The following is a 13,789-nucleotide window of genomic DNA, read 5'->3' as shown; positions in this document are numbered from 1 at the left end:
GCATATGGACCATCCGGTGGACTTCTCCACCATGAATTGGGTACAAGGGGAGACTTACTTGACAAAGGATTACATGATGAAGTCACTTGATTGGATCAAAACAAATCCTTTTGACGGCCTCGAGTATTGGCAAATTCAAAAGCGGAACTCAATCCCGCTCCCAAAAGCTTCCAAAATGAAAATCAAACCCGACCAAGAATCCTATCTCCTTAAGATTGAAGCGGAGGAAAACCCGTCCCAACCTCCCCAAAATCCACCACTCACCTATGAGAGGGACAACCCGGCGGAGGCCGTGTTTAGCCTCCGGTTCACAATGCCAACCTCCCCTTTTTTCCCCGGACCGTTCCAACTCGGGGAAGCTTCCTCAAGGCAACCTAAACAACCACCTCCGCTCCGTGTTCAACTCATTGAGTTCATGGAGGCTATGAACCTAGGAATGAAGACGGCCGCAAGTGAGAGGCTCGGTTTGCAACAACGAATGGACCGCCTCTATTTCGACCAATCGGTGGGCCAATTCCCGGTTTATGATGATTATCAAAGTAGGCAATACCAACACCCTTCGGGCCTTCATCCCTCATACTACCTTGCCCCGGATGGTGGGCATCCTAAAGACGGGTCTTTTGTTTACGTGACATTAACTTGCGCCCGGACTACTTTAGTGCTCCCATCTTCCCCACTCCGGCTTCTACTCATGGGGAGGGGCAAGATACTCGATGGTTCGGGGGGACCCCTTCCATCTTTGGTATGGGAGGTGACGTTAGCAGCTCGGGGGCGGGTTGTGAGGTGGATATCGACATGACGGTCCAAGGGTTCGATATGGGTGGCCCAATGGCTATGAACACGGATGATTTTATCCGTGAACCCGAGTTTGGCACCGGGAACAATGATGATGATGATGATGACGTTCCATACACCGAAACCGAGGAGGCCTAGTAATGATGGCCATCCTCCCTCCTTTTCAATCCAAAGACAAGTATGATCCCTCAATCCAAATATCTCATTCATATTTACTTTTTGTATGCATTTAGTTTATTTGTAATATATCTTAGGATAATTATTCATCTAGTTGCATTCATTTAAGCTTGCATTAGATTTAAATTTTGTAAAATATTGTCACATATAGGAATTGTATTGATATAGTGTAATTTGCACCGTACTTTCAATTTTGCATATAAGATAGCTCATGCATTGCATCCCCATTTCAAAATACAAAAAAAATGAAATAAAAATTGAAAATTTTACAAAAACATGCAATTTAATTTCCGAATCTCCTTCATACACTATATAAATAAATAAGTGTGGGGAGAAAATTCCATAAATTTAAAAATACAAAAACATGTCATTTATTTTCAAAAATCGAAAAACCCAAAAATACGTTCTTTTATTTCAAAAATTGCCTCCTACCCACACTTCATCCGTCACCGGATATTTTATATAATAAGTGTGGGGAGGAGGCCCAAAAGAAAACCAAAAACAAGTCTTAATTTCCAAAAAAATCACAAAAATACCAAAAACATGCTTTCATTTCAAAAAAAAAAATTCAAAAAATTCAAAAATATGTTCTTCATTTTCGATTCTCTCCCTATACTTTATTCCATTGAGGACAATCTAAATCTTAAGTGTGGAGAAGGAAATATCTACTTTGTATATATTTGTAAATAAGTTTGTAAATTTGATAAAATTTCAAAAATTTCAAAAAAATAGAAAAACTTTCAAAAATAAAAAAAAATAGTGCATTGTATATATATGTTTGTTTAACAAGTGGCGCAAACACACACGTAACATTTGAAGCATTAGAAGACTAGAAGACTGATTGGTATAATCTTTCCGATTCCTTTCTCCTTTTTCATTCCTCTTCTTTTACATTCCTTGTACTATTGAAGGAGGATGGGCAATGTTGATGAGGATGTTCCATTTTGGAACTTGGTTCGTGTGCCTATGTGCTGCTAGGTTAGAAAAATTGTTTGCATGTTTACTCTTGTTGCTAGTTTAGAATTGCATATCGTATCTTGTAAATACTTGTGTGTGTTTTAAATTCCGTTTGCATCGAGTTTGTACATATTTTTGAACAAAATGTTCTCTAGGAAGGGAGCATGATACCCTCTATGATGATTTTGTCTTGGCCGTGTCTTTTCCCTCTTAGTAGCTTGCACCTTGTGACCTCCTTGTTAGGGTATTTGCTTGCAAATACCCGAGAAATGAGGCTTGACCGGAGATTATTGATCACCTTGTGAGACCAAAGACCGTAGTCTAGGCCTAGATTTTGACATAGCTACTTACATGTGAGATTTGGAGCCTCATTGGGACTGGTACATCCATACCCGATCTCCCTTAGGTGTGAGTAGGCTCCTTGCATGGCATGTCACATCACAACGCATAAGCGTGGCGCCCTCTCCTTTTTGACCATGAGATGTTCGTTTGTGTGCATAACTTGAAACAATTCGTTGCTTATCATTTTTGAGCCTCACATTGCCAAATAAGCCTAATTTCCGACCCTTTAGACTAGGACCGATTTTGCTAACCCCGTTTGTGCCTTAACCTTCCATTTGGCACCTAACAAACCAACTACATACCATAAACAACCTTCCTTGATCAAGAAAGTTGTCAACATGTTGTCGGTTGTATGAAGAAAGGGATTCGAGTCTTGGTTTAGTGGATGTGTACAATCTATTTAAGTCGGAATAATGATTTCATTTGGTTTTTTTTAAATAATGAGGTTTTGAAAAAGAAAATAAAAGAAAATAGAAAATACGAAAATGTCAAAGAAAAGGAAAAACGTTTTACTTGTTCTTTGTTTGATGTGAAAAAGTCATGCAACACTCCTCATTCGTCATCAAGGAGAAGAAAAAGGCGTTGCAAAATAAAGGGGCGTATGATGTTTTTCCAAAGTGAGTCAGATTTACACAATGTTTGCTTGAATTTGGCAAGCCGAGTTCATGTTAGGGTGTAGACGTTACTCATTTGTTGCAATAAGGTGATGATTTTTCATGTTTTTCCAAAGTGAGTCAGGTTTGCACAATTTTTGCATAAATTTGGGAAACCAATTTTTTTTTAGGGTGTAGACATTACTCATTTGTTTTAATAAAGTGGAAGAAATGGAATTTTGGCAACCTCTTGATGTGTACCTCCACATTTTTCCAAAATGGTGCTTGCACCAACCCCATTTCGACCCGTCACCTAGCCCCGTTACAACCCTTGTTTCTCTTTATGCACATTTTCCTTTTTGCATCTCATGTATGGTTATGTAGGAGGAGACTCCACGTTAGATTGCGGGCATGTCTCACGAGTCGAGTAGTTGAGTGATTTTGGTTACTTTTTGGCACAAAAATCACCCGTTCTTAAATAATGAGCGACTATTGAAAACGGTGAGGAAGTCGGTAGTCTAGTTCCTCTTAGTCATGGGTCAACTTGGTCGAATCTTGTGTGTGTCATGTCAGTCTTGAAGGTTAGGATTTGTTTTCCCCTTTTCCGTCTTTGAATCTGTTTCTAGGCAATTGGTTGTCATACTTAGGTTGCTTAAGCCATCACTAGGAGATTGACACCCCACCAAGACTATGAGACGGTATCTCCCGACCAAAACCTTTAATTTTTCCAAACAAATCCCTCCTCTTAGATGAGGAAAGCGGCTGACTTTTTGATTGATGCATCCTATGCTTGATTACGTGCTTAAATGTTGGATGAGTCAAGATTTTCCGCAAGCCCCCACTTGCCTTGCAACGGAGTGCATACCTCATTGCATTTCATTGTGAGTTGAAGGGACGAAGGAGGCCCGTTAATTGCCTACCATCGGATATTATTGGTCTAGATTAGCATTAGTTAAATAAGGGTCTAATTTTTGCTCACTTGCTTACCCGGGGATGAGTAATACTTAAGTATGGGGAGGTTTGATATATGATTAATTTAGACCGTTTCCCCTCTTTATTCTCGTGATTTTACCCCTTTATTTCATGTGCTCCCATACTATGAATTACCGTCTCATCTTGTAGGGAATAGGCCAAGGAAGAGGCAAGATGGAATAAGGAGCAAGCACGGACGATAGCTTGTGTTAGCATAAGAGGAAGAAGAGGAGGACGCATTGAAGAAGTGTTCTCTGCCGGCAGCCGGCAAGGAACCTCTCCCATGACTTAGCCATTTTGAAGAGAAGAAAAGGAAGCAAATTGAAGAAAAGCTCGCTGGGGGCAGGGAGACCGGCAGCCGGTCAACCGGCACACGCACCTTACATCATGAAGAAAGGAAGAAAAAGCCAAGGAAGAAGGACTCTCTGCCGGCAGGCCGACAGAGAACCCCCTCAGGATGAATTCTATACATTTGGCTAGAAGAGCTCGCTGCCGGTATAGACCGGCAGAGAAGCCTCAGACGCGAAGTGGGCTTCTTTCTTTAATCTTGAAACTTAATCCAAGGGGATATTATAAATACCCCATTACTAATTCCCCTTAGTCACACAACCCTAGATCTAGTTTCCCATTTTTCCAAGTTACAAACTTTATTAATCTTCCCTTAATCATACTTTAATATTTCAATAATTAGCATAATCTTAGTCTTAGAAATTGGGTTGTAATAGAATTGAAGATTCCTCCATTCTTGTTTCAATCCAAGTTTCCTTCTTTTGCAATTGAGTTGGTACAATTCTTTCCCTTAAGTTCATTTGTTTACATTTACTTTCCCCGTAGTTTTATTTTGATTGTTTGTCCTTGGATTTCTCTATTTGTTGTTAGATTATAATTTTCTCTCTCTTGTTCATCTTGTTCATGTTTGTAGTTGCTGTTTCTCATCCAAAGTTTGAATCTTTGATTTGTTGTGTCAAAGTTTCTTCCTTTTTACATTTATCCTTGTCCATCTTAGCTTAATTAGTCTCTTCTCATAGTTTTGTTGGTTTATTGCATGTTTAATTGTAGAAATTAATTTTATATCATGTCCATTGTTAAAGTATCCATCTTTATCAATTATTTTGCCTTAATAACTATGATTAGTGAGTAGTCCTTTAACTAGGACTCGATTTAACCCCAACATGAGTGGTTTATTTGATTGATTCCTATAAAATAGTTGTTGGGGAGGATTATTAAGGGTAGGCTAGAGGATTGTTTTGATGATTTGGTCAATTTTGGGTAATATTGGTTTGTGACCCTTGTCCACCAACGAGAGTTGGTTAGGTTGGGAACCGGGTACCCAAGAATGGGACTTATTGCTAACCTAGGTTGAGACCGAAAGGGAGTATCATGGGAGGGCACCTCTAGACTAGTGTTTGAATTCGACCTTCAAGAGAAGGAGTTGGATGACCCGGAAAAGTTTGAGAGCTTAATGGACATAGGAGATGCTAGGATACCTTAGAGAAGTGCACGTTCTAGGGTAGTCGGGCCTCTACCTTAGAATCCGGCCTCCGAGACCGAAAGTGGGGGGGGGGGGGGGGTTGGAGAACTAGTGTCCTAATGCGAACTCGGGGGGGGGGGGGGGGGGTATTAGGGGAATTAGAGTCATCTCCTCCTTATGTATCACCCCAATAGCTAGTTAAAAGGGAATCATGATAGTAAACTCGAATTGTTGCTGGGGAAATCGGGTCCTAGGCCTTTCCTATCATTGAATTATAACTTTTAATTTAACTTTCTCTTCTTCCATTATTCGTTCAATTGCATTTTATCTTAATTAGTTTAGCTGACTAGTTTAAAAAAACAACTCAATTATCGCCGACTTAGCTAAACCGTTGAATTATAAACAATTAATACCCTACTTTCTCCTCGTTGATTCGACCCCTAAGTGCTATAACACACCGTGTGCCTGCGGTTCTCTAAAAACCATCAATGATGTTTTGCATTCTCTTATAGTGAATCGTAGTCTTGTCCAATTAGCCATCGTAGTCCTTAGTAGAGGCCGTCATTGCAACGGGCGGTAGTGGATGTTTTAATAACGAACTTCTCATCCGTATTTTCAACAACGAACTCAAATCTCATTTATGGTTCCCAAATTTCCTTAAATTTGGTGGCGACTCCAAACGATTTTCAAACCCGTGGATATCCGAATTTCTACATCCACATTTTGGTGACTCCGTTGGGGAGTTGTAACTTGAAAATAAAAATGATGGCTAATAAGACTAACACTATGACTCGTTTTGCATACATGCATCATCCATTCGAGACTTTAGGAGGACCACCTCACCCATTGGATCAATTTCAATGGTTAGGAGGTGACGTCCACTATGCTGATTTTAGTATTAAGATCGTACCGCTGAGATCTCTAAGTACTTGCCCTTACCATATTGCACACTTCTGCTTATGGGAGGCTTGACTTTCTTTGATAAGGTGGATCATTGGCATAGACCCAATTAGAAGAACGACCGAGACTTAGAAGAGTCTAGGTTCAAGCACGATTAATATGCGAATGCTTATGTGCTAAAAGTTCATGCTCCATGTTTTTCCGAAAATTTCAACTATTTTTGTCAAAAGCGTTTTTTCGAAAACCGTCTTCAAGTCAAGCATGTTTTCAAATTCGGAATGTTGTCGAAATAGATGTAGGTTTTAACCAAAATGAGTTTTTGATAGCCGGCAGCTGCCCATTTGAAATCTCATTTTCAAATCATCCATTTTCAAGTCAATTCCAAAATAATTTCTCACCTTTCCGAACATAGAATATGTTTTGAGTCGAGTCTTGTCATATCTTGGGTTCAAGTGAACCGTGTCATGAACACAACTCTAGTGGGTTACCCAAGTCACCTCTTGGGTCTAAGTCAAGTATGTCGACCTTTTGGTCAAAGTCAGACCACCAAAACGTTCCATCTAGACCACCCATGACGTTTTCCACGAGCCCATGAACCAAGTTGGTTCAATCACGGGTTAGCCACACCGAGTCGATGTCAAGTCTAAGTCAAGAAGTTGTTTCAGTCGAGTCATAGTCCTTGTCAGGTCTAGACCCCTCTCCCTTGTGACCCTTTACAAGTGAGCCACTTAGCTCATTTCCTGGGTTAGGTTCTGTCTTTAAGTCAAGTCTGAGTCAAAGGTCAATTCTATGAGTCGAGTCCTTGTTTGTGCTGGGCATTTTTTAGGTCGAGGGTTTTTCTTGTAGAAAGGCCGCCTCAAACCCAAAAGAAAGCAATGGAAGCTGCCGTCACTTAGCTATATGAAACTGTGGAGTTGAGTGGATGCTATTGCAGAAAGAATGAGTGGGAAAAAAGATGTAACTACCCCATCATAAATATATGAACTTAAAAAACAAATCGAGCTCACAAAAAGCCGGCTGAAATCCTCGGAGGATATCCGTTATGACCCTCCGGTACAAGATCACCATCAGCCCAGAAATTTCTTTGTGGGAAAAGTACTTATTGACTGTTCAAAGTACCTTCCAAGCCCAAAGAACGAAGTTCAATTCGGGGATTTCGATATCAACTACACACCAAACATCCCCCAAGAATGGGAATGAAATCCATGGAATCTGGGACGATAATGAAGACGATATCTACCTCACCAAAGGGGAAATTGTCCCACGAACCCAAGATGAAATCTTGAAGCTAAGGAGGAATGTCCTCGAATCCAATCAATTGACTCGATCTGGGCGCCTCTATCGAGTTGAGAAAGCAAATCACACCTCCATTTTTAAGGATGTCCCGGACAAGGTACCCTTAAAAGAACCCACATTAGTCGAGGTACTTAATGAAGGGTCGACCTCGGAGGCTTCCCTCATTAAGCAAGTCCAAAAGACTAAGGCCGATGTCTCCATTTAGCAACTAATCTAAGCCAATTTGAACATCGTCAAGCCTTGTTGCAATCACTAATGAACATGACCGTATTCCCAAGCACTACCCCAGAAGATATGGTCACTTATGTTGCCAAACATCAACCACGGCTTAGTAATGCCGTGACCTTTTCAGATGAAGACTTACCTCCATTTGGGCAAAAGCACTCTTTGGCCATGTATATTGCGGTGGAGTGCCTCCAAAACCACATCCCAATGACCCTTGTAGACTACAGGTCAGCTGTCAATGTCCTACCATTAAGAACTTCCCATGTGTTAGGCCTGGACAAGAAAGATTTCAATTTAACTACCCAAACGGTTCGAGCATTTGACGGGATAATTCGTCGGGTATCCGAAATCATCGATTTGGAAATTCAAACAGGATCCATCGAAAGGAAGGTGGGTTTCCAAATTATCGATGTAGCCTCGTCATTCAATCTATTATTGGGAAGGCCCTGGATCCATGCATTAAGGGCCGTGTCCTCCATTCTACACCGAAAGATAAAGATCCCTTTCAAAGATGGAACCATCACCATTGATGCCACGCCCATCGTGGTGGCTGGAGGGGATGTCACCTCCGAAGTAAGTCTCGAAATCGCTAACGGTACTTGTGGTTTCGAAGTCATAAGTATGATTGAATCCAACCCCGAATCGGAGAACATGGACCTATACACGGGAGGCCATACTTGTGAAACAATCCTCAAAACGGAAAAGTACTTCGGATTTTCTATGTATCCCCGAAGGGAGGACACGTTTGTACTAAAACCAGCAGTCTCGAAAGGAATAACATTTGGGCTTGGATATGAGCCCATGGAGAAAAATCTTTAGAAAAAGAAGAAGAACTCGATCGAAGACCGAGAAATCGAAATGGAATAGAACCTATTAACACTAAATATGTATTTCGTGAGGGCCGGAGAAGATGAACCATGTTTGGACTTTCCCGAATCCATTTATGATTGGAAGAATAAAAGGATGGTTCCCGGAATTGAAATATTCCAAGATTGATACTATATCCCCGAAGGCGTGCTAGCGGTAATACCAGAAAAGAACGATTCACCCCCATCGAAGATTGGAAGGCATTGCATCTCCTTTTAGGAGAAGAACGAAAGTGGGCAACACGGAGCGAAGACTTGGTTAGCATGATCCTTCGAAGTGACAAGTTCGATCCATCTACCCTCATCACTAGTATAGATCCTAAAAGGACTATCTCTGGATGGCAGAAAACTGCTAAATGGACCGATAATAGAGGAATCCTCTTCAAGTTGACTACGGGATAAGGAGAAATGTTCAAACTGGATAATGGTTTCGAGTCTGAGTCTGAGTCCGAGTCTGATAAGAGTCCTAAGTTTGAGTCTAAAGAGTCAGGTGTCGAAGTCACCCCCTCCCAAGGCTTTCCTTTCAATGCACCCCTTTCTAATTCCGGTATCCCATGGCCTGTCCCGAGTACCTCTGTTGTCTCGCCATCGACCTCTGATCAGTTGGCACAAATGTTAGCGCATTTCCCGTAATTTCAAATTATTAATAATAAGATGAACCAGTTTGCTTATGGCTTGTTTTATTTACATTGCAATTCCATTTTTTAAAATAATTGTTTTAGTAGTGACATTGAGAATGAGTCCAAAGGCGAACAGGTTGAAGAAGAAGAAGAAGAGGAGTAGGAGGTAGAACCACCTCCACATTTGGTTAAAGGGCTAGAAGAATATGACCAAATAAACCCGGTGATCTAAGATACCGAAACTATTAATGTGGGAACCACCCTAGAACTAAGGAGCTTAAGATAGGAACTACCTTAGACCCCGTAGAAAGACAGGGGTTCATTGACTTGCTGTTTGAGTTCAAAGTTGTTTTCGCATGGTCTTACAAAGACATGCCGGGAATTGATAGGGAAATTGCAGAACACATGAGTCTGATCAAACCAAGGTTCAAATCAGTGAAGCAGAAGCTACACAGAATGCGTTCGAAATGGTCTTTAAAAGTTACGGAAGAAATTGATAAACAGCTCAAAGCCGGGTTCATCAAACTGTCGGAATATTCGGATTGGGTCGCCAATGTAGTGCCAGTACCGAAAAAAGATGGTAAAATTCGCGTGTGCGTAGATTTTCGGGATCTGAACAAAGCTAGTCCGAAGGACGACTTTCCATTACCTCACATCGATATCTTAGTTGACAATACTGCAAATCATGCATTACTATCTTTCATGGATGGATATGCCGGTTACAATCAGATTAAGATGGCCGAGGAAGACATGAGTAAGACAACATTCACATCACAATAGGGGAACCTATTGTTACACAGTGATGCCTTTCGGTTTGATAAATGCCGGGGTAACATACCAGAAAACAACAACGACGTTGCTAAATTATATGATGCACAAGGAAGTTGAAGTTTACATCGATGACATGATAGTCAAGTCAAAGGAACGTAGTGGCCATCTCGAAGCATTACGAAAATTATTTCAAAGATTGCGAAAGTACAACATGAGACTGAATCCACAAAAGTGTGCTTTCGGGGTCACCTCTGGAAAACTGTTGGGTCATATCGTTAGCCACCGTGGCATCGAAGTAGACCCATCAAAGATCAAAGACATTATCGGAATGCCCCATCCTGAGACTGAGAAAGAAATTCGAGGTTTTCTGGGAAGAGTTCAATACATAAGCCGTTTCATTGCGAAGTTGACAATGATTTGTGAGCCGATCTTTAAGAAACTGAAGGTCGGAGAATATGTTATGTGGGATGACTACTGTCAGGCCGAATTCGATAAAGTAAAGGAAATACTGTCTTCTCCACCAGTTTTGAGCCCACCAGTAGCCGGGCTGCCCTTATCACGATATCTAACTGTTACGGATACGACAATGGGGGCTATGTTAGCCCAAACAGTTGACAAAAAAGAAAGAGCTATTTACTACATCAGTAAAAAGTTCATAGACTATGAAGTAAAGTACACACCTCTTGAAAAGACGTGTTTGGCCCTAGTCTGGGAAACCAAGAAATTAAGACATTACATGCTCAGCTAAAGTGTGAGTGTCTACTCAAAAATGGATCCGGTCAAGTACTTGTTTGAAAAACCAGTGCTAAATGGAAGAATGTCGAGATGGACCCCCATCTTATCACATTTCGATCTCAAATATGTGCCTTTGGAAGTGATCAAGGGAAGGCTGGGTGCCTATTTCCTCGGCGACAATCCAATCGAAGAAACAGAAGTAATCGACACTTGGTCATCATTTCCCAACGAAAATGTAGTACACGTTGAGAATGACATATGGGATTTGTATTCGATGGAGCATCGAACTATATGGGATATGGAGTAGGTATACTTCTCATCTCGCCAACAGGTGAACATGTGCCCATGTCCATCAAATTGGATTTCAATGTCACAAACAACGCCGCTGAATATGAAGCATGTTTACTTGGTTTACGCAGTGCTCTATACTTGGGTGTGAAGAAGTTGCTAGTTCATGGAGACTTGTCCCTTGTGATCAATCAAGTGGGTGGGTCATGGAAAATTAGGAGCCAAAGTTTGGCCTCGTATCAAACCACAATCGAAGAATTAGAAAAATATTTCGAAGACATTCGATATGTTTACCTCGCAAGAGAGGAAAACCAATTTGCATATGCATTGTCCAAGTTAGCTGCCTTGATCAACATTCCCGACCACATAGACAGTATGCCAATATGCGTCGAGCGAATATCGTCACCTGCCTATTTGAATGTAATCAATGATACCGAGGAAGGTGAAACCGAACCCTGGTACACAGCCATTTTGAAATTCAAGGAAATAGGAGAGTATCCTCTCGACCTTGACACGCCTGGAAAACGCGCCCTACAAATATTATCCGCCCAGTTCATTAAGACCGATGACGGGCAATTGTACAAGAAGACGGCTCAAGGTGTTTTGTCGCAATACATCGATAAACCGACAGCTGAAAAGGTTATGGAAGAAGTCCATAACGGTGAGTGTGGGCCACACATGAATGCCCATAAGTTAGTCCGTAAGAACACAAGACTTGGTTATTATTGGACAATGATGGAAAGAGATTGTTGCAAATATGTTAGGCACTGTCACAATTATCAGATAGTCGCAAATGTACAGCATGTGGCACCTTCTATGTTATACACCATGACGTCACCTTGGCCATTTTTAACCTGGGGAATCGACATCATTGGAAAAGTACACCCATCATGAACTGGAGGGCATTGTTTTATCCTTGTTGCAATCGACTACTTCACGAAGTGGGTAGAGGCTAAGTCTTACAAAGTGTTAAAAGCGAAGCAAGTAGCACAGTTCATTCAGAATCACATCATTTGCTGGTACGGAGTACCACTTGAGTTCATCAATGATCATGGAACTCATTTCCAAGCTGAGACCGAGGTTATACTTGAAAAGTATAAAATCAAACATCACAAGTCATCACCATACCGACCATAGATGAATGGTGCGGTAGAGGATGCTAATAAGACAGTTACAACCATTTTAAGGAAGATGTCCGACAACTATAAAGAATGGCCAGAAAAGATACCCTTCGCATTATGGGGGTATAAAACTTCAATTAGAACAGCCACGGGAGCAACCCCGTATTACTTGTTATATGGAATGGAGGCGGTCCAACCAGTTGAGTTAGAAGTACCATCCCTAAGGATCCTCCCAGAAAGTTAGGTTCCTAAAGCAGATTGGGTTCAAGAAAGATATGATTCACTAGTCATGCTCGACGATCGGCGTTTGAATGCATTATACCATGTCCAACTCTACCGGAAAAGGATAGAGAGAGCTTTCAACAAAAAGGTGAAAACAAGGGAAATCAGTGAGGGAGATCTGGTTCTCAAATCAGTTAGAGCTTTGTTACCAATTGACCCGAGGGGTATGTTCAAGCCAAATTAGGTAGGCCTTTATTTGGTAAAGAAGATTTTGTCGGGAGGCGATGTTCGATTAATAGATTTGGATGAAAATGACTGCACAAATCCTACGAATTTGGACCAGCTGAAGAAACACTATCCTTGACGACCTCATTCTCAAATGTTATGAAATAATTTTAGAATTGCAAATGTTTTTAGAATAAGTTATGAGTTGTTTACGCTGCATGAAGTATTTTATGTGAGAACTACCGACTCGGTTTGATTCTGTTGCAAAGCAGATACGTAGGCAAATCTTAGTTAAGAGTACAACCAAAACATGTAAAACAAAATTGAAATTTTTGATTCTGAAACTGAGGATTTGTAATAAATAATATGTTTTTATTTATTCTAAATTCCGCGCAAAGGCCATTACAATATTTTATTCCGGGAGAAGTCCATCACACACAACTAAAAATTGAAAGCACACAAACAGTAATAGTAATAGTAGATAGTAACGTCGAAGACTAATCTTTACTACCCTCAGCTGGGCCACACGCCCCATCACAACGAGACGAAGTCTCACCCATCATCACTCGGGCTCTTTTCTTCGGGGGGGGGGGGGGGGATCATCTATTCTCCTCGAGGTCCCAGTCTGTCTTTCACACTAGGTCGAGGACCGAGTCTTTCCGCAATTGTCAACCCACTCTCATTTCTCGGACCCAATCTCTTCCACACATTTGAAACCAAAGAGTCAGTCCTAGGAGTCGAGTCAGTCTCTGTTTCGGGCCTAGATGAAATCGAGGTCGTCCCAATAAAGAATTCTAAGTTCTTCTCCCTCTCTTGTAGTATTTGTAATCAGCGGCTTCATCCTCATGAAGTTTTCTCCGGGCCTTGAAATAAGGTTCAATAGTCCACTGCAAATAAGAGGGTGACACCCAAGCAGAAGCAAATGGCTCAGAAATATGCCAAATAGTCCTCCGAGTCCAGGACTCTAACCATGCATTACATCTCGCGAGAGGCTAGTCACTCCTTGAACTTGGCCACGAACAGGCTTAGTAGCGGGAATCCGTTGTCGATGACCGACCTGTCGAAGAACACGGTCCGGATAGATATGGGTGGATCACTCTAAGCCCAAAAGAGTGAGATGCCTAGTTTTATCAATTTCAGACAAACCAGTAACTGAAGTAAGGCAAAGCTAGGGTAAAACCCATCTAACATGTAACCCAGCATTGGCAGAAAG

At 41.3% G+C, this 13,789-nt stretch overlaps 1 protein-coding gene across 1 annotated transcript; it reads left to right on the top strand.

Moving 5' to 3' along the window:
* Positions 1–9,586: 9,586 nt before the first annotated feature.
* On the top strand, positions 9,587–11,902 carry LOC141601960 (uncharacterized). Its single transcript, XM_074422268.1, has 3 exons — positions 9,587–9,932; positions 10,015–10,582; positions 11,140–11,902. The coding sequence occupies exons 1-3, from the start codon at positions 9,587–9,589 to the stop codon at positions 11,900–11,902; spliced, it is 1,677 nt and encodes a 558-aa protein (XP_074278369.1).
* The last annotated feature ends 1,887 nt before the right edge of the window (positions 11,903–13,789 follow it).

The sequence above is a fragment of the Silene latifolia genome, chromosome 9, assembly GCF_048544455.1.
Source record: "Silene latifolia isolate original U9 population chromosome 9, ASM4854445v1, whole genome shotgun sequence".
In the NCBI taxonomy this organism is placed as follows: domain Eukaryota; kingdom Viridiplantae; phylum Streptophyta; class Magnoliopsida; order Caryophyllales; family Caryophyllaceae; genus Silene; species Silene latifolia.
The sequence above is the reverse complement of the archived record's forward strand: the minus strand, read 5'-3'. Positions and strand labels throughout refer to the sequence as shown.